The 20,305-nt window shown below is 38.6% G+C and overlaps 1 protein-coding gene across 4 annotated transcripts in view; it reads left to right on the top strand.

The window, feature by feature from the left end:
• LOC143264619 (uncharacterized) overlaps positions 1–20,305 on the top strand; it is a 392,045-nt gene that overhangs the window by 138,822 nt on the left and 232,918 nt on the right. For all 4 annotated transcript variants that reach the window (XR_013038433.1, XM_076532753.1, XM_076532749.1 and 1 more), the window contains one exon: positions 11,055–11,095. Coding sequence is in view for 3 of the 4 variants with exons in the window: in XM_076532753.1 (XP_076388868.1) it covers positions 11,055–11,095 (41 nt within the window). In the remaining variant the exon portion in view is untranslated. The remainder of the gene's footprint in view (positions 1–11,054; positions 11,096–20,305) is intronic.

The raw sequence follows: 20,305 nt of genomic DNA, 5'->3' as shown, positions 1-20,305 counted from the left end.
AGGCTACTTGTTCGAGCCACCACCGTTGCCAACGGTATTACGCCATAGCGGTGTTGGTGCGACGGAGGACCAGTCGATCGTTGCCGAAGAAGTGACCCGGGTAGGGGACTTGACAAAATCCGAGGTGGCTCATCGTAAAAACGCGGTCCACGCTCAAGGAGCAGAGGAGTCGAGCGGAAAATACGAAATTGCTTATATTTTATAAAACTCGAGGGGGAGGAGCGGGGATGTTCTTTCGCGTAGTTTGGTTGCTATTGGCGAAAAGAGAGAGAGGGAGCAACGGAACAACTCTTAGACAGAGCGAACAGGACGAAACTAAGGGAGCCAAGGAAATCGAATAGAGGGAGCAACACGCGTTTGCTCGTGAATAAACAATGAGTATATCGAGGGCCAAGAGGAACCTTGTCTGTATGGAGTTGCAAACCCTTGCCGAAGGTGTGGCACTTCTGCTCTACTGCTGTCACCATCCACGAGCTGAATCCAACAACCTTCTGTATCCCGAATGTTGCTTCATCCTTGCACTGCTTGCATACTGTTTGTGAGCTGCATAGGAAGCGCGGGATGATGCAGATGGCTGTTTCGTATTTCGTCTTCATCTCTGGACTTTTCTTCTTTGCTTATGTATGAAAACGAATCTCGCTTCTTTGCTTCGGAAGATTGATGATTATGCTCCTCCGTGATATGTATTGTACTTCTTTGCCTTGTCTGGTCTAATCTTGTCCAAATTAGTCTAATCTCGTCTAGTCCATAGTCGAGTTCAGTCTGTAATCGAGTCTAGACTAGTCCAATTTGATCTAACCTAGTCTACATTAATTTAATCAAGTCTAGTCTAGACTCCTAAATTCTAGACTTACACCGTTTCTCGCACTGCCTGGATCCCACACCCTCCTTACGATAGGATCTTGGTTTTACTGAAAAATATGCTAAGAATGTTTATCCTTCAGATATGAATTGTTCTTTATACGTTTCGATTGATCTTCAAGTAACATTGACCATTCGCTGGAACGATGATTGCTGCACGCGTATATCTATCACGAAGCAATGGACGTATAATTCTGAATGGATATGGACGTCTACGAAACACGGCAACCATGTTGATCTCGTATATCCATTCACAGCACTCCAACCGGGTTAATTCGATCGATCGAGAATTTATCTACCCAAATGATGACTTCCTCGAGTGTAATCAAAGTTTGCACGGAGAAGTACTATTGGATCTACGGTTGTTATCGTGAAGTTACTTTCGCGGCTAGACTCGAATTCACGGGTCTATTTTCGGATGTTGCGCGATACCAGATGTTTGAAGTTCTAGGCGGTGCGTTGGATCCCCCTACGACGGAACGTTGTGAGGAAATTAGATGCTACGAAAGCCAATCATTGGAACGAACTTTCGAAACAGGAAGCGAAAGCAGTGATGGACGATACTCGAGAAGATTACCGTATAGTAGCGTTGACTAAGGATTAGCCCAATCGTTCGAGTGGACAATTTTCTTCGATAAATAAGCTATACTATTGCTCACATGTCTTCCGTAATCTCACAATTCGATCATTAGATGGTAAACTTACAAGAAATAGTGTCTTGCCTACTGAGCAGGCACTTAACTTGGGTAGAATTTCAGATGATACCGATACACAAATTTCGAGGATAGAGATGTTTGAGAATAATTTTCTCTTTGTACGAAAATATTCGTAGGTCTTGTAGCATGTGTAGCTTTTAATTTAAGAGTATTTTTATCAGAGACAAGATTCCACCTCCATTACTTTCTGGGCTGAAACCTTCGTGAGGTACAATAAGACTGATAAACGAAATTAATCGGCAAGTAGGCAGTGTCATAATTCAGCACAATCACGAAGAAAGTGAAGGATAAAAGTAATAAGAAGGAAAAGACAGGTATTGTTCCTAATGAAAATAAGACCCGTATTCTCCGGAGAAATAACAAAACGTTAAATATAGCAGAACACGTTCAGATTGTTAATACTGTTTTGTCTTTGTGCCCTTAGGCAAGGGTGGAAAGCGAGCAAACATTTGCGATCCCTAGGCGAGTCGCATTAACCTCCGGCATTCCTAATATCCACGCAAAGAAGCATAACGTTACCTTGTAAACAACTCCCCCGAACAATTTATCGGAGCGTTTTGCTCGTGTGATCGTCACGTATCACACGTTTACTTTGCACTAACGAGATGTAGCGGTCACAACTTGGCTCGGAATCTTCTAAATTGCATGTCGGATCTCGCCCAAATAGATCATGCTCCAAGATTAATCCCCTCCATTTTCTCTATGAGGTCTCTGTTCCTTTCATTTTGTTTCCGCTCGTTTCCATTTTGGGAATGACCCTCATTCTTACACCGATCTTTGTTCCGGTATAATTTGTGGAATCTTTTGAAAATTTGTGTAGCGTTTCTTAATAATAGTGATTCTGGAACACTTTCGGTTTGATTGAACACGCGCGGTGAAATTTGGAATCGTCGATGTTTTTACCATTTTTAAATTTATAATGTTTTATGATGTTTCAAGTTTAAATATTCGTGTAACGTGAAACGGTGATGTTTTTGTAAAACAACTAGTGTATCATCCCTTTCAGTACGCAACAGCAAATACATGGAAGTACCGTAGCGTCCAAATATTAATGCGAGTGTATTCGAAAATGGGGAACATCGACGGAACACGTAGCCGAAAACGCTGACGCGGAACGTGAAATTAGTCCGATAGCAAAAGGCAGCGCGATAACGCTCGTAATGAAGCAGGCAGGCACGCGAGCGCATCGACGAGCATAATTCGACGTTGGTTTCCTGGCAATCGTCGCGACGAGCCAGCGGCGAAAATCACGAATGATGGGGTTCCCTTTTGGCACGTATCCACGTATATACGTCGGTGAAGCACGAAGCGTGTGTGCAAAGGTGTCGAGCGCGTTCGTGTGAGTCCCGTTTCACCGTGTTTCCTTTCTCTTCTCTATTTGCAAGCACCACTCGATCCCCTTCTGCCACGTTCAGTTTCCACGTTTCACCGACAATCCAATTTATACCCCGGATTATTCCGGGGTAGCCGGAGGGGGTGGTTCGAGAACCACCCTATCCCAAAACGTTTCGACGTTCTAGCCCCGTCATCCCTTCCATAGGGAAGAGCATCGAGTCTCGTTGAATCGTGATGCTTGGATCCTGGGAAAGAGCCCTACTACCTTTCCTTCGATCGAGTTCTATCTCCTTCTTTCTCCCGCTTCCAAACATGGCCGATTCCCGGCTCGACCAGCTGCCTTCACCGATTCAGACCTCCCGACGATGGTTCCGGGTGCAATGTTTATCGCGGAACGAGCTCGTTCTTCTTCGTTGTCTTTTTTTAAGCTGGCATGACCGGGAAAATCTGTACCAGTTTCAGAGAGTTTGGTTAGGAACCATTTTTACCAACGTTTCGGATATGGCGCTCGTCGTCAAAATTCTGATATTTCTGCTGCACCGGAAATAGCTTACTGTTCACGTAGATTTGTGTCTAATAGGACAGTTGCATTCTGCGAATATCCAGTAGTTCTTAATTTTACTCTAGTGATATGAAAACTTTTGCTGGACAGGAATAAACTCTGAACTTTACTTTAGGAATAAATTTATTACATTTTGTTGAATAATGTTAATTTAATATTAAGTTCCGTTTGTAATTTAAACTTATTTTGATATGAAGGCTAATATGAGTGAAAGAATCATATCAGATTAATATACAGATATTCTCTGATAATTAATTGAATTCATAAATCACTTAAAGGATCAAATGTTGAATACACAAATGAACGTGAACTAGAACACGTAAACAGAGGGGTGGATACCTCGAGGAATGCTACGCGATACTGTAGGAACATGGCACTTTTCAGTGGCAAAACGGAAATATCTTCCGACCATTCGGATGGTAAATCTTAGAAACGGGGTTGGTCGAGTGTCTTCCTAGAGCCAGATAACCTAGAATGGAGCTCCCCCGCAGATTTATCGTCGCGTCTCAGAGCCATTGTTTACGTCTCGGATGGGCTTCGTAAATTCTCGTTTTAAAGTGCCTTGGAAACTGTCTGCACCCACAATTTCGACGCTCGTATCTCTGTTCTTTAGGATAATGCGCGCTTGCTTTCCTTCTGTGGTAGTCTTTGATGGGGGAGACCACCTTTGTCTGCTCGGACGAATTTACCTTAGAGTCTCTTCAACATATTTGATGATTCAATATTACCCTCAATTATAATAACGGAGAGAGTTTAGTGATACAAGTGGTGCAATATTTGTCTATTTATTTAATTACTGATTGTTAACGGTATTTATTTGAAACAGTAATTTAATATTTGTATCGTGTAGGGAGCAAAAGATACTTCGCGTATTTCCGGCAAAAACTTTGACTGTTGCGATCGCTGTAATAAGGAAGATCTGAAAGTTCAAATAGCGCAGGAGTTACAAAGTCATCTCCGGAAAATGGTGGACCAACGTTATTAGAAGTTTCGATGCTAGCGAAGGAAAGTGGGTCAAGAATGACTCTCGATTAGAATCTTCAGACGGGATGGTTTCAGAAACTGTACAAATCTTTGCTACTGCGACTACGATGATCCAAGTTATTAGACTATATCTGCCGAAACTTTGATTAATTTCTCGCGGAAGCAACATTCAGAATGTCTGTTTTAAACGAAACGTGTTCTGAATGAACCACCACAGTAATTTTTGCCAAAAACTTTGATTAACTCGTGTCGGATGAAGATCAACCCTCTCGTTGCGTCAGGAAGTTCAGCTTGACGAGAACAGATTCAATGTTACTATTTTCAAAATTGTGTGAAGGAAGTCTGGGACGGAAATTGTAATCTGCGTTTACTCGAAGAAGTATCGTATTTGATTATGAATTATGGATATACACTGTATATAGTAATACAAGAGCACTCTTGTATAAAATACTACAATTACAGTTAATAGAAAATATAATTGTAATTTAATTACAATAGTAGCAATTAATATTTGATGTACAAAAGGCAAAATTTGCTTTAAATGTGATACAGTCAACATCAAATTAAATTTTTAAACGCACCGTTTACTGATAACCCGATTCCGATGTAGTTTAAAATTAGAACTGTTTAACCTAACACGACAGGTTCCCTGCATCCACATTTTAACTGAAGCCAAGAAGATTTTAAAATACAGCAGTAACGAAGCGTGAAATGTATCGAAAAATTCATAGCGTACTCGAGTTTTCTTGAAGATAAGAGCGACACGACGACCAAGGCAATAATTATCGACGCCGGTGATAAAAGGAACCTCTGCGAAGCGAAAGATACATACGAAAAGCCGAGGCGAACTAATACCTGGTAAAAATTATGACGGCGTCGCTCACGAACGACATTTACAACCGTGTTAATTATCGCGGTTCATTGATGAACTTCTTTCTTGTACGCTAACATTTTGCGAAAAGGAGCAGGATAACGTTATATGGTGTTCAATAAACGCTTGTTCGAGTTCATTAGCCACTCGTGGTTCAAACACTGTGGGATACTGTTTATATAAATTCTATTTATCCGTACTTTGATAAAATAATTCATTAATTTCACGCAGGTCTGCAGATAATCGCGATCTCTATAATTAGTACGTTTTTACCGGATCGAAATTTAAATATCTAATTAATTCAGATGGGTAGGTGCAATATTTAGATGGAACATACAGGTTTCAAATTTTTAAGTTTGTCTGGAGGCCTAACAATTTGGAAATTTATACATTGTATCTTTAGTTACTCGGTATCGACATATGAGTTGCTGCATGTTGAGTTAACACATGTTACCAAATATTGACATAATAACACAGCGTGTTATATTAACATCCACAATTCCCGTTAAGGAAGTTCTCTGAAGGATCTACAAACCATCGATCAACGTCCACGCGTTTGCACAGCAAGAACCTCAAAAGAACAACAGCTCGACACATAATTTTTGCCCTATTAAATAGTCTATTAAAACGTCCAATGGTATTCAAAGTGGTTCGAAAGGGATTTAAAATTCTGCAAGTTAGGTGAATAGATACGCTGATAGCAGCAAGAATCGACACGCAAACGATTCGTTCGGTTTCGCAGTTTAAGTAAATCGTGAACGTCCATGAAATTAGAGACTGGTCGGTGCGAAAATGTCAGCCGGCGGCTTGTGAACGGTGGGAACGTGCGACGAAAGGGAAGCGACGTTTTGAAGGAAACGCTGCCACTTCGGCGACGATGAAAATCGTTCAGAAAGGTTCGGTAACCGGCCACGGATGTATAAATAATACATGAGAGAAGACGAGGAACCCGGCGAGAATCTCATTTTCAGACGAGAAACCGAGCTTCGTATCCGCCGCAGCAGCGACGTTAGAACGAAACTGACGGTAGCAATGACGACGAATTGCCGTTAAACGACTCCTCACTGTTCGGCCAGTTGCTTCTCATTGACATACAATCTGTTTAGTAGGACCGACTGGTGTGCCATTCGAACAATCGTTATTCCTCGATACGTCTTTCGAACGAAGCAAACATTGTATTTGCTGACTGACAGGTTTGATCGAACTCATTGAAAGGCAGGATGGTCAAGAATATAGAGGATATTACGTTTTTTGTTGGAGCTACCGAATGCTACTGTGGATTGGCAGAGGTTCGTTTTATAGCTACTTTGTTTTTTGACAGCTTGACAGTTATGTACTATTGCTTTGACAGTTGTGTATGTTGTGAAGATTGGATTTTGTGTGATATTTTTTATATTTGATGAAATTAACTGAACCTTAAATTTCAAAATTAACAACTCGAAGTACCTCTTTGGAATTAGATCTGAGCTAGGGAGTGAAATTTGAGAAGTGTTCACATTCGCTAACACGTTATCGGAAACGATAAAGAGCACATATTTCAGAGAAAGTGTCACCAACAAAATATTAAGCCCAAAAATCAGTAGGCAAGTAGAATAAATTGAAGGTCCTGTTAAGTTTTTACTCGTTTGAAATCTGAGAGTGCACCAAAAGACCTCCCACCAAATTCGTTTCACTTTTTCTGTCAAAGTTGAACACCCTGAAAAGACATTGTCAGACTGGAAATTTAAAGGGTGATAAGTGGAAAATGCGAGACGAATATCTAATAATTTTCTTGTGGACATAAGGTCAGGCATTAGATGAGATGTTGGAGTCTCTCAGAAGCGTACCAACTAGCAAGAGTATCCAGGACGCGTTTAACCAACGTTGTACCCCATCTAAGGTTTGCAACGTTTCTACCAGCTAATTACGAGCCAAGTTACAGCCTCGTTTTCGCCCGATTAAGGTGCCAGTTACGATATTATTCAAGCTCGCGAGCGAACGCCGAGGATAAGCGATCAGTGTGCCTCTCAAACGCGATATAATAGGAAACGGCTTAAATAAATTACCGCGAGGGTAACGATAAAACGCCTTTAATTTATTTTAACAGCCCTATATAACACTCTCGTATAAATTTCGTGTTGAGGACGTTGCTTCCTGTATGCTCTAACAACGCTGCTCCACGTTTCAGCTTTTCTTACGCGTTGTCGAGCGAGGAAACGACGACATAACGAGTATCGATATACGGTACGAGCTCTATTTTATTTTTTAATCGCAGCAACCAGTTGCAACGATCACTCCGTGACATTTTCAACGATATTTTTTATCGAACTCGGACGGCAAGAAAATCGGAGAAAGGGGTGGATCGTGCAGCTTCGTCCCTCGAATTCGATACGTTCTTATCGACGAAACAGTTCTCGGTCGTTTGGATAATACGATATTCGATATGTTTTTTGATATCGGGGTAGTTCAGTGTTGGGGGTGAAATTGTTCTTGAAGAGATACGAAAACACCGGTGGCTCGCGTTCAGAATGTCATAATCTATCATCTAGAGAAAATGATGGATAGTCGATTGCGCAGCTTCATAAAAGTTGTATGCTCCGGGAAATGGCGATTTTGGTTTATTTTGAGTGGCGTTTGTTTAATAACAATTCATATTTTGTCGAGTATAAGCCGGAATATAGGGGGATGATGGAAAATGACGGAGTTTACAGTTTTTCGTGGACGTAAAATTTTATTCGATAATTTTGCGAATCTCGAAGAACCTTCGGTACACAGTTGCTCGTTGGAATTATCGTGAAAAACTTGCGAAGGAGGTAGACACCTTGGCTAACGTATCGCACGACGTTGACCTTAAATAACAACTTTTAAGAGAATAAGATTGTAAATTGGGAGAATTTGTTGTGTAGGTGAACGTCTGTGTAGATGCGAGAAAGATTAGCTACAAAGTATGCGACGCACGCGTAACAACTCGGCTTAAACGGTCTCTTCTAACTCCATAAAGAGACTCTGATGTTTCTTTATTTCCAATCCTTTTTTTTATAACTTTTTCATCACTGTCTCAATGAATACTCTTGTATTTACGATTCCTGGAGGCTCGCAGAATCGTTCATAAAAATTTTACTTGACGAAGAACCGTAAAACCGTGTTTAAATCCTTCGCTGCTCGTGACGTATATATACGTCGTCGATAATTGGCTATTGACGGCGATCAGGAGTCGCGATAGGATATAGATTTTTTCCGAGAGCTATAAAGTAAACTATAAATTAGATATTTATAATACATTAGCGATCATATTAGGTTTATTGCCCGATAAATAGTGAAATAAAAAGATTAAGAGACTCGAAAGTGTATAAAGTTTACAATCACTAATTGTAACAGACGTCTGTAAGGGTGATGGAAAACTCGGGGCTCGTGCTTTTATAATAAAACAGATGTGCAATTTTAAAAATAAAAGTAATTTGTTGGATCAAGATGAAATTTCGTTCAAAATTTTTGTGCAGACTATTCTCATTTTTATTCTGTTAAAATTGCTCATTTTCTTCAATTAATTTCACGCATTTTTCAATTTTCAAAGTATTTAATATTTAATTTCTAAAATTTGCAAGGTTATAAATTTACGAATTCTAAAACATTAAAAATGACTGAATAGATTTTTAAATGTCTACGTATAAAAATTTGGAGATTTAAAATCTACGTACATATTTAATATAAATTTGTTATCAGCGTCCTACACTCCACAGCCGGTGAATTTTTTGGGGACGAAACCCATCAGCGCGTTATATCACCGCTAAAATATAAATTCTTTTTTTTCTCGAATTTTTCAAGCCGACTTCTATCGTCATTCTACCTGCACACGAATTTCAAACTGGTCAAACTTCTAGTACCTACAACATATCTCAATATGACAGCCTACAATAAATCGTAAAGAAACAAAAAGTCAGAGGAAGGAAAGGTAAAAAGTAAGAAATTTTCTGGAAGTTAAAAAGCCGAGTCCCTGGGTGGTTGATCGACCGCGAGGAAAGGTCCGTCAGAAAGGGTTCGTCGAAAGGAAAAAGGGAACCCTTTCTCGTGTCATTTTTACAGCGCAGTAAATAAGAAACTTTCTCCTAACCCTTTTTAGCGAGCAAGGAAATCGCGTATCCGCGTCATCGCGTACTTTCACTTGTCTCATGCTGTTCGCTCTCCCTTCGTTTCCTTTCTGTTCCATCTTAACGTTTCACCCTTTTGTCGAAGATAGAGCGTGGACAAAACGAGGAGAGCGACCAGAAATCTTGGAACGTTTCGAAGGAATCGCGAGTTTACGACGCACGTTTTACAAGGGTTGCTCCTGATTCGAAGTTAACGTTGCGATTACAACGCGACGGAATTGTAACGAAATTGTAACGCATCGAGATTTCAGCGCAAGGAGATTGCAGAGTGTTGAAATTCCATCTTTTCGCAATTACACGTCGAAATTCCAGAGCTCTAAAATTACAACGCACTGAAATTCCACCGCGTCCTAATTGAAAGGCATCGAAATTGTAACGCGTTGAATTTCTAACGCTCCGAAATTGTAGAGCGTTGAGATTCCATTTCTCCCAAATTATAACGCGTCGAAATTCCAGCGCTCTGTGATTCTAATGCTCTGAAATTCCACCGCGTCCTAATTCCAACGTACAAAAATTGCAACGCGCTGAAATTCCAACGATTCGAAATTGCAGAGCGTTGAAATACCATTTCTCTCAAATTACAACGCGTCGAAATTCCACCGCTCTGAAATTCTAATGCACTGAAATTCCACCGCGTCCTAATTGAAAGGCATCGAAATTGCAATGCGTCGATTTTCCAACGATTCGAAATTGCAGAGCGTTGAGATTCCATTTCTCCCAAATTACAATGCGTCGAAATTCCAGCGCTCTGTAATTCTAATGCACTGAAATTCCACCGCGTCCTAATTCCAACGCGCTGAAATTCCAACGATTCGAAATTGCAGAGCGTTGAAATACCATTTCTCTCAAATTACAACGCATCGAAATTCCACCGCTCTGAAATTCTAATGCTCTGAAATTCCATCGCGTCCTAATTCCAACGTACCAAAATTGCAACGCGCTGAAATTCCAACGATTCGAAATTGCCGAGCGTTGAAATTCCATCTCTCAAAAATTTCAACGTATCAGAATTGCAGCTCTTCGAAATTCCATCCCCGTAAAATTACAGTGTGTAATATGCTTTGCACCAAAATTTCACAGTCTCACAATTACAATTATACCTATTCTACATACCAAAATTACAATGTCCAACAAGTACAAAGCTACGCTACACCCTGAAATGTAGGTGCAGAAATATCAAAACATGTCATGTTCTAACGTGTAACATATTTCAAAATTACAACGCGTCGAATTGCATCGCGTTGAATTACAATGCGTGGCTATACAAGGTGTCTAAATACATCGCGTCGAAATTACAAGGTTCCACCTTTTTGCGCGAGTGTCGACGAAACTCAAAGAGTAACAGAAATCTTGAAATGTTTCCAAAGATTCCTACGAGTTTACGACGCACCGTTTACACGAGGATTTGTTGTTACGCGTGATTCATTGGAGCGGCGCGTTGAAGCGGCTACCGCTTAACGAACCATCTTAACAAAACCTAAAATTAAACCCTCCTGTGAAATAATAGGCAGCAATGCGTCTGCTTTTATATTTAGAGTAAGCTTGTACGGGCTGTTTCGAAATTGTTGCTACACGATGGCGTTACATTTTTGTTACAGATTACTGGTGCACCGTCGAGCCGCCGGGACTTTCTTCGTAGGTGAGTTCTATCTTTTCGTCTTATTTTTACTGTCATCTTTGCACCATTGTGTATATTGTCGTGTTAAATAGCAAGGTATGCTTCAAATGTGATCATCATTGACTTTTTTGAAATTATGCAGAGTGACGAAAAGTAATTGAGTTCAATACTGTAACTTAGAGGGTAGATGATAATCTCACTTTTCTGATATATGTTCATCAGGCATGAAAATCATCATTCAAACATTTTGTTTTGTATTTGATGAATTTACTTTTAGAATACTTCATTAGACCATACTATCGCTGTTAGAATATTTTACTATTTTTCTTGATACCTTGAATTGTGCTCTGCTATATTTGATTATCACATATACCTTGCACCGTAATTAACATCTTCTGCATATATATTCAGCTAAGTTCATGTGGAGATATAAATAGTAGAAATATATTGAAATATCCTCTATTGAGATTATTATAGGCAGAATATCATTAAAGAAGGGAAGCGAACCGCGTCATAGTAGATATGGTATTTGTAGAAGTACATAAAATGAAGTTTTTGAACGATATTTTATTACACACTGTGTTAGAGGCGATTTTTCAGTCAGCACCTAAAGGTTTGACCCCTCAGACATGGTGTCCGTGTGTACCGCCGTGTTTTTCTTAGCAGCCAGTGCCCGTCGCTCGACCGATTCTAAACTCCTTTTCTTATGTTCTGTGGTGTGTTATGACGCAATTTACTATTATTAAACTACGGGATAATTGAGTATAAATTGTGAGCTATAATCACGCTGTATTTAATGAGTGAGGATCGATAATTTCTTCGTGTAGTTAGCGAGACCGCCTCTTTGACAATGACGTAGAATATTATTCGAATTGTAATTTCAGAATTTTCAAATTTCCAATATTTCAAATTCCCGAATTCCTAATATTGCATATTTTCGAGTTCTCGAACTTCCAAATTTTCAAGAACGGAACATCCGAATGTTACAAGATCCGAAAGTCTCACAACACTAAGGTACCGAACTCGCGTTCAAAAATTCCCGCATCAAATCTACATATCAACCCTTATCTTTGTAGATCTGCACAATTGCCGGTCCTTCATTCACAGTTTTCCTTAACAAGCCTTTCCTGCATATCCATACGATATCATTAAAGAGCATTACAGATTAACAAGGCAAACATACCACCTCAGCCGGGCCTCGTTAATTGTGAAAGTGAAATTTATGCTACATAATTTACACGTTATCCCCCGCATTACCACCCAAATCGTCGCAGTTTCATTCCAGAAGCTTAAAAAATACCCGTCGCGTATTAACGAACAGCTTAAAATTAAAAGTCCGCGAAGGCATCGATGCTCGACATACGAAACGTTTCGATGAAAAAAAAAGAAGATCCGAAGAGGAGAGCTCGGAGGACGAAACTTCTTTGTAGCCAGTATCTTAATTCGTAAAATACCTTGACTGTCGGTTAACGTACGTGGCCCCGTGAAACACGTAATGTACAACTTCCTTAAATGGCAGTTCGTAATAGGTATTCCGGAAAGTACAACGTCATTATAAATTCACGTTTCACGACGTCGGCGTGCAGTTCGGATACACGCACCGGGAACGCGGCACTTTACACTTCGCGACACTCCCTGCGCCGTTAATTCGTTACTTTACTTTACCCTTTACGGTGGGTAGTCACGATTCCCTTGGGTAATTTATAATAACCGATATCGCGAACGACCATTCGTATTCGAAAACGAGCCAGCGCTCTTCTTATCCGTCCCCTCCACCTCCCTTCGCTGTCCTACGTTTTCACCTTCGTCCGGTACCCCGTTTCTTTTTTCTCTTCTCGATCCTCGAGCTCTTTTCCCCCCGCTCGATTTACACGCATAGACACAGGATTATGCGTATGGCGTGGGTGTGCTAGGATCGATGATAAAATGGACGGAGAAATTCCTAGGATGTTGTCGAGCAGCGTTGTAACTATGATTTTCCTAGCTCCTCTGGCTTTAGTAGAAGTCTCAGGTGTTTAGTACTGGGCGTAACGTTTCTAATTTCTAGCTAAAATATGTTTAACTGCACGTATGATCACTGTATCTAATGTCTAATGTATCTAAAATGACACGGTGTCTCATTTTCACTCGTGCTATTATTTCTTTGGTGTATTTTTTGACTTCTGAAGGTTATTCTAGGTCATTGTCATTTTTTAAGTGTGTAGAGATAAGTTTCTGTCACTTCTAACAGTCATTGGTGTTGACCATCAACTCGCCTATAGTGATGTGTAAGCATAGGGGTTGGTGAATTGCTACCAGTGTGATGTTTCATACTTATAATCGAATTTCACGACAAAAATCACAGATCGGAATTGAAACAACTGTCGATGACCTTGTCTGACCTTCAAGAACCCACGTATGAGACTACAAAATGGACTACGAGTCTAACCGACCACAAATACGTTTGCACAATGAAACAATATCGGTACTACAATCTAGCAGAGAAAGTGGAAATAGAAAATATAATAATCGTATCAACATAATATCAATCAGATAACCACGGCGATGATTAGATAGTTTTCGAAATAGAAAGTTAAGTCATGAAGATAAACTATGTAGAGAAGATAATACATATTTTGAATCGACATCTTCTATTAACACAAAAGGTGATCGCTGAATAAAATGTGCTTAAATAATATCTCCAGACGTCCTTCAATTAGAATTTGTATACTCTGCGTGTGAACTTTATGCGAATCGTTCTTGCGAATGTTTTAGAATCTTTGCAATAAACTGAAGTGTGTACTCTTAGTAAGAAACCTGATGTTTTGTCCCTAGTGGAGTGTTTGCGAGAAGAGACAAACAAGGAGTGGTATCAAATATCACATAACCATATTTCGCATAACTTAGACGAATACATATCGAAATCTGTGACGAAAAAAGTTGATGCATGATGAAATCGTCTTTATGTAAAGAGTACATTTGTATATTACCTACAATGGTAATAAACCTTTGAATAACCTTGTTATATGGCAGTAAAACAAAAATTGGACTCTTGCTATTATCTTGACGTAAAGCCTTCCAGATGTTATTTTCTTCGGATAAAGAATTCTGGATATTATTTTCTTTGGAAGAGTGAGGAGGAGCATGCTATCAAAGAGTCTGCCCTGGACCATTTTTCCTTAATCGCGAAAGTATTTTCGTAATTTTACAAATAATTCTGATAAATTTTTCAGTCGATAACTGGATGTGCTTTCGGTTTTAGCGATAAGTGTTTGCCCTAAATATTTTCCGGGCAGTAAATTCAAGTACTTGAAGAAGACAGACGTAATCTTAAACAGAGTATGTCTGATGTGTGGTAATATTAAAGAATAAATAGCGTTGAGTCAGACTTTGCTATGGTTTCTAACATTTCGATTCCAACACTCAATTGGAGTAGAAGTACCACGATACAAGAGTTGTCTCGTTTCTCCATATTTTTCTTTGTAAATTTAACACACAATCCCTAAGTGAAATTCTTCTTATCAAATCTTTGATACTATTTAGTATCTAGAGCAGTAAATCATGATATGCAGAAAGTGATCGCAAGAAAGCCAGAAACTCTTGAAGCATTACATGTTCTTATTTAAAGAGAAATTGACTCGAAAAAGAAGCTGAGAGCTCGTCAATAGCGGAGTCTGCTAAGAAAATGTACATACTAGAATATCAAAAGTTAAATTCATACAACCCAATGCGAATTAAGAAAAGTAGTGTGAAATTTCTGAAATAAAAAGAAGATAAGCTAGAAGTTGAAATTTAAATGCTACCTATTCCACCACAGTGTCCTTCAAAGATTGCTATTATATTAAAAACCAAAAATGTACTCGATTAACTTTCTCTTCGTACAAGCAGAGGTGAACTCTTGTTCGTACATTTTTGTAATATACGCAAAGAGAAGATTGTTCCTTTTTGTTGATCGGTTTAAGGGGCTGCAAGAACGATTCAAGTATGGTTCCACAAGGGCGGTCAATGGCTATTAATTTCAGGTTTAGTGTTACAGAATATCATAACTTTGGTGGTTTTAAAACGCAATTAAAGTTAATATCGCCACGCTCGTTCCCCTCTTCTGCTGTGTCGCAATGCGTTTAAACGCGTCACAAGTTGCTCAATATTCCAAAGAACACTCTGCTGCAGAGAGGCTGTTTCTTGCTCTAGATTTTCTGAAATGTAGATCACCGCTTAATGAACTGTCTCGCATGCATCGAGTCGATTCAGGATCCTACATGGTTATGAAGGCTAATTGCTCGTTGAACGCGATGCTTCTAGAGCGGTTAGTATTTATTCTACAGCGTAACGCGGTGCTATATTATTCTGTGTACGATACGCGCTTGTTATCGTTTTATGACTTTAATATTTTGTTTCTGCACTTTAATTATTGTCGAGTAGGTGCAGAAAGTATCGCATATTTAACACTGTTTGATAAAATAGGATGCACTTTCGAGTCACCGTGTTGGTGATCATTTGCAATTGACTGTGCTGAAGCTGCTGAAGGTTTCATTTGTAATTTTTTTCTTGACAGTCTGATATTTTTGTGAAAATCCAATCTACTCTTCATCTGCTCTCACAGCAAATTTTTTTGGGTATACTTAACAAGTTGGTTTGCAAGCACATATACATGCGAATTGTAGGTAATGGTTTTAACACGGTCGCTGCCATCACTTAAATTCGTTCATCATAAATTTCTGTTATAATATTGCAGTCTTAGACAATTGTGAACGGACTGTATTTAGTTATACTGCAGATGTGACGAAACTTCATTTTTATGTTTTAAAGATATAACTATGATCTCCTTAAATTAAATGTGTTGGTAGCAAACGTGTTAACAATTAATGAAAAATGTAATTCTACTTCATGGAGCAGCCATTGTGGAACTTCAACGATTACTCATATTCATTACCTTTAAGCTATCTACATTAAAGTATCAGTAGAGTTGAATTATTATAAACTGATTAGGTACATAATTCAATGTAACAACCTAGAACGTATTCTGCTACAATAAAATTGAAATCACCTTAAGATAAAGGCGTTACCAAAAGAATAATTGAATGATTGTAGAGAAGTTACCTAAAACATGTAACGATCGAATAATAAGTAAAAATAGCTGAAAAACCGCAGGCTCCACATCGAAGTCCTCGAATTAATCCCTGGAACGGTCCATATCCATCGCATCTGAAATTCCCGGACACTTCAGCAAACAATAGTCCACGAAACGAATATAATATTTCGATTGTTGAAAACGCACGGATAGCAAGCAGAAAAAGATTGTTGCGAGAGAAGAACACGGCACGGTGGCAGCTCCTATACCGCAGCATCCCATCATGGCTGACAACGATGCCCACCCCACTCCAGCTTCTGGACCAGCTCTCTTTCCCCTCTGGCCAGGTCCAGAAGGATCACGGTCTCGCCTAACCTAACCTAACCCCTTGCTTAAGCTCCCTTTCGCACGTGGCGGCCATATTTGCCCGAGGGTTGGGCCACCAAAAGAGACGACGACTCATTGGCCGGGAAGAGAGAGATCTCCCCTTCTCTCCCTCTCTCTCTTTCTCTCTCCGTGCACGCTCTGTCTCTCTTTCTCGCTCGGGTACACGGGATACTCTCTCTCTCTCTCTTCGGCATCTTCTTTCGTTGGTCTCGTTCAAAATTCCTCGACACCGTCCTCGTCTCTCGATCGACTGTCTCTCCTGTGGCTCCGGGCACATTGAACTTTGCTCGATTCGCTTTTCCAGCTTCCCTTTCAAAATTTCTACTTTTTCCTCTCTCCGAGCTACCGCTGAAAAATGCAGCTTTTCCGATCCTCTCTTGACCCCTGAAAACGATGCATATTCCAGGAACATCGGTTCTGTTTTCTCTGCCGCAGGAGAAGTCTCTTCGCGTTCTCTTCTTCTCTGTTTCTTATCGATGGCACATCGAGCGCTGAATTCTATGAGGATCCTCGGCTGTTTTGTTCTGTTTTGCCTCTGGACGAGAAAAAAAGATGACGGTATGTTGATGCACTCGAACCGAGTGAGTTCAATGATCCAAATGGGCTGTGTTCGTGACGCAAGGTCTGCATACGCGATCACGATGGCGAACCAGCAGCGTAAACTTCGCCGTTTTATCACAGAAATTTCTTCTGAACCCGCATACTCGTTTCGTTAACTTAGGCTAAAGCTGAACTCGTGTGCGCATAGTTATTTGTATCAGTTGCTGGTTGCATAGCTTGCTTAAAAGTTTTTAATACTGGTTTTTCTGGTCAGATGTATTAGCGTGATCTATTATTATTCATATGATAAATGTCACGAGAAAGTGAATTTACTGTCACTATTCAGGTTGGGGTGTTATTTTTGAATGAATTTGTTCTGGCTACCTTATACATCGGAGAACATGGGAATTTAGGATTATAGGGATGTAGGAATATGGAAATTTGGAGATATTGAAATTTGACAGCGTAGAAATCTAGAAATGTATAAATTTGGGGATGAAGCGGTCTGAAGATACTGATTTATGTATATGAATTCTAGGAATATAGGAATCTGGAGATACAGAAATCTAGAGCTATACTAATCTGGATATGTAAAAATGTGATAACATAAGAAGCTAGAAATATTTAAATTTGAAGGTAAAGCAATCTACGGATACGCAGACTTTCATGCAGTGAATCTGTGGATATAGGAGTCTGAAAATACAGAGATCTAAAACTATAATAATCAGATGTAAATATCCGAGGATATAGAGATGTAGAAATATACAGTAACAAAAAGTTTCTGTACATGAAGCCTCAAATTAATGTAAGACAAGGAATAGTAAAAGTTTACGATAGTCATTGAATTATATTAAATTTAAGAGATTTTGAAATTATTTATCGCTTACTGCAACTAAAAATCAATCATCTTATATTTAGAATATCGATAAAATATTGATGCAGTCATTTTCATTAGACTTTAAGCTTCAAATTGATGCGAAACACGTGTTATTTTATGGTCGTTTCATGTCATCATATTCTGCCAGATTTTCAATGTTCCAAAATCTAACAAAGAGCCAGTTTTCAGCAAAACTGTCGGTAAACGAATTACGGAGTCATTTTCTCAAAATTTATTTTCATTTATACTTGAAATTGAAGCAGCGTGAGTGCTCTTTCGAGATTCTTTGTGTCATCGATTTATTGTAGACTTCTCTGTGCTTCGGAATCGGTTATAGTCTTTGGTTACTAGCCATTTTGGATTAGAAGTATCAACAGAAGGTCTGTGTAGCACCTTTCGTCAATAGTTACTCTTTAAACTGATTTGCAAGTGCCATCGTGTCATGTTTTCTATGTATGATCTTTTATAATATTGTCAAATTATTTGATACCAGTTGAAAGAAATTTAAATGTTGCTCTGATCTCTGTGATTTCTATCGTGTACACAATTTGTCTGAGTTGAATTGGTGTATTGGACAAGAATACATAGCCAAGAATAATATACAATTTTTGTCTGACACGGTAATAGCTGATGTCAGACTTGAAATGTTCTGTACTAACAATCACAGGCCTTTCTATTATTTTGTCAAATATTGTACACGAATTAGAACTCTCAAGTATATACGATATTAATGAAACATTTAAGATTAGGGTCATTGGCTAAATCAAAGAGTCCATTAGAGGTTCTGGGTTACAAGTCCTTTTAAGTCGATATGCATTACAGTTTTGAAAGAGAACATTGTTTCTAGAAAGTAGCTGTCGTAATCTCAGGAAGAAATGAGTTCAACACTATGTTGATTTAGAAACTGCTAAATATCCAGCAATATTTTAAACATTCTTTAACTTCACCAAATATAAGAAATAAATTATGGAGGCTAGTAATTGTGGCTAGTAAATTATAGAAGCACAGAGATAAAAACAAGCATACCTTAATCTAAATAATTTGAGTGAGAATATGTCAAAACAAAATGGTGTCACATAATTTATAGAAGTTTCAAATATTTATGCATAATTAAGTGTGATGCAAGAAGTGCAATACTCGAATATTTTTAAAAAGAAGATGCGGCCATACCGTCGCTGAGTCATCAATGCAGTGACTGAATCCTTCACTTGTAAAATAAGACTCAAAAAATTTTCCTCACGCTGAAAATTTTGCAGAACTCTTCTTAAATCTTTCGTTTTATGTCTCGAAGAATTTGAGAAGCTTTTAAAAGGCAGATATTTATCAAAGAAACGCTGGATCACTCGTTTTGGTAATTAAAGGGAGCCTAACGTTTTAGAGATGAGTTTTTTAAGATAACGTACGCGACGAATTCCGACTAAAATATTACCTATATTAGGTGATAATTTAACTGTTAGTAACTGTTAATTAGTTAAAAATGCCCATTTGTCCGTTTTAACCCCTTGCACTTACGCGTTCCTTCTCAGTTTTTTTATATTAATATTTATTAGCTATTAACGGAGTGTGTTTACATTTTTTTGTAACGTTTCTTATATTCTCTTCTTTTTTATTCCATTACCAACGAATGATGTTAATCAATTTTCCTTACTTTTTCCACCCTTGATACAGAGTCTTGCTAGTTTGCATTGCATCTGTTGTACGTAGTTACATAATGGAATTTTTTATTAAATATTTGTATATTTAGGTATTATTAGTCGAGTCAGGTGATTGATTTCTTGGCAATCATTCGTCAAACAGGCTTCATTAAGTAACATTTAAAACATACCAATCGATGTATTGTGCTATTATCCTTAATGAAGAGCCCCATAAGGGAATAACATTGAAAATTAAATATAAATAAAAATTAATTGGGCAGTACAGTTTATACAAGAATGGAAAAGTTACTTATTAACATTTAATTACATCGCTCCATCCGATGTATCGTAAAATCTTGCAAATTATAAAAGTTACCTTTCCTTCTGACTCAGATTAGTTTATTAAAAAATTAATTACAAACCGAACAGCACAAACTGCAAAGTGTTAATAAGTTAACTTGACTCTTGACTAACTGCAATATAATTCGTTTTCAACTCATACTTGATTATCGAGTAACTAGAATGTAATATTTATGAAATATTAAACCTTCATTAAACAATCGTATACCGAACAACTACGGTTATAACATGTTTTATGCATCGTACAATGTGCAAAGGGAAATATTAACATAATTTAAGTTCAACTCGTATGTTCACTAAAAACCGGTAGTATAAATCTAATTAGGAGTAAGTAAGTAATAAGTGAGTAAGTAAAAGCAGGTAGTCATACCCAAAAATCAATC

This window comes from Megachile rotundata, chromosome 1, assembly GCF_050947335.1.
Source record: "Megachile rotundata isolate GNS110a chromosome 1, iyMegRotu1, whole genome shotgun sequence".
Classification (NCBI taxonomy): domain Eukaryota; kingdom Metazoa; phylum Arthropoda; class Insecta; order Hymenoptera; family Megachilidae; genus Megachile; species Megachile rotundata.
This window is presented reverse-complemented; position numbering and strand designations above follow the sequence as displayed.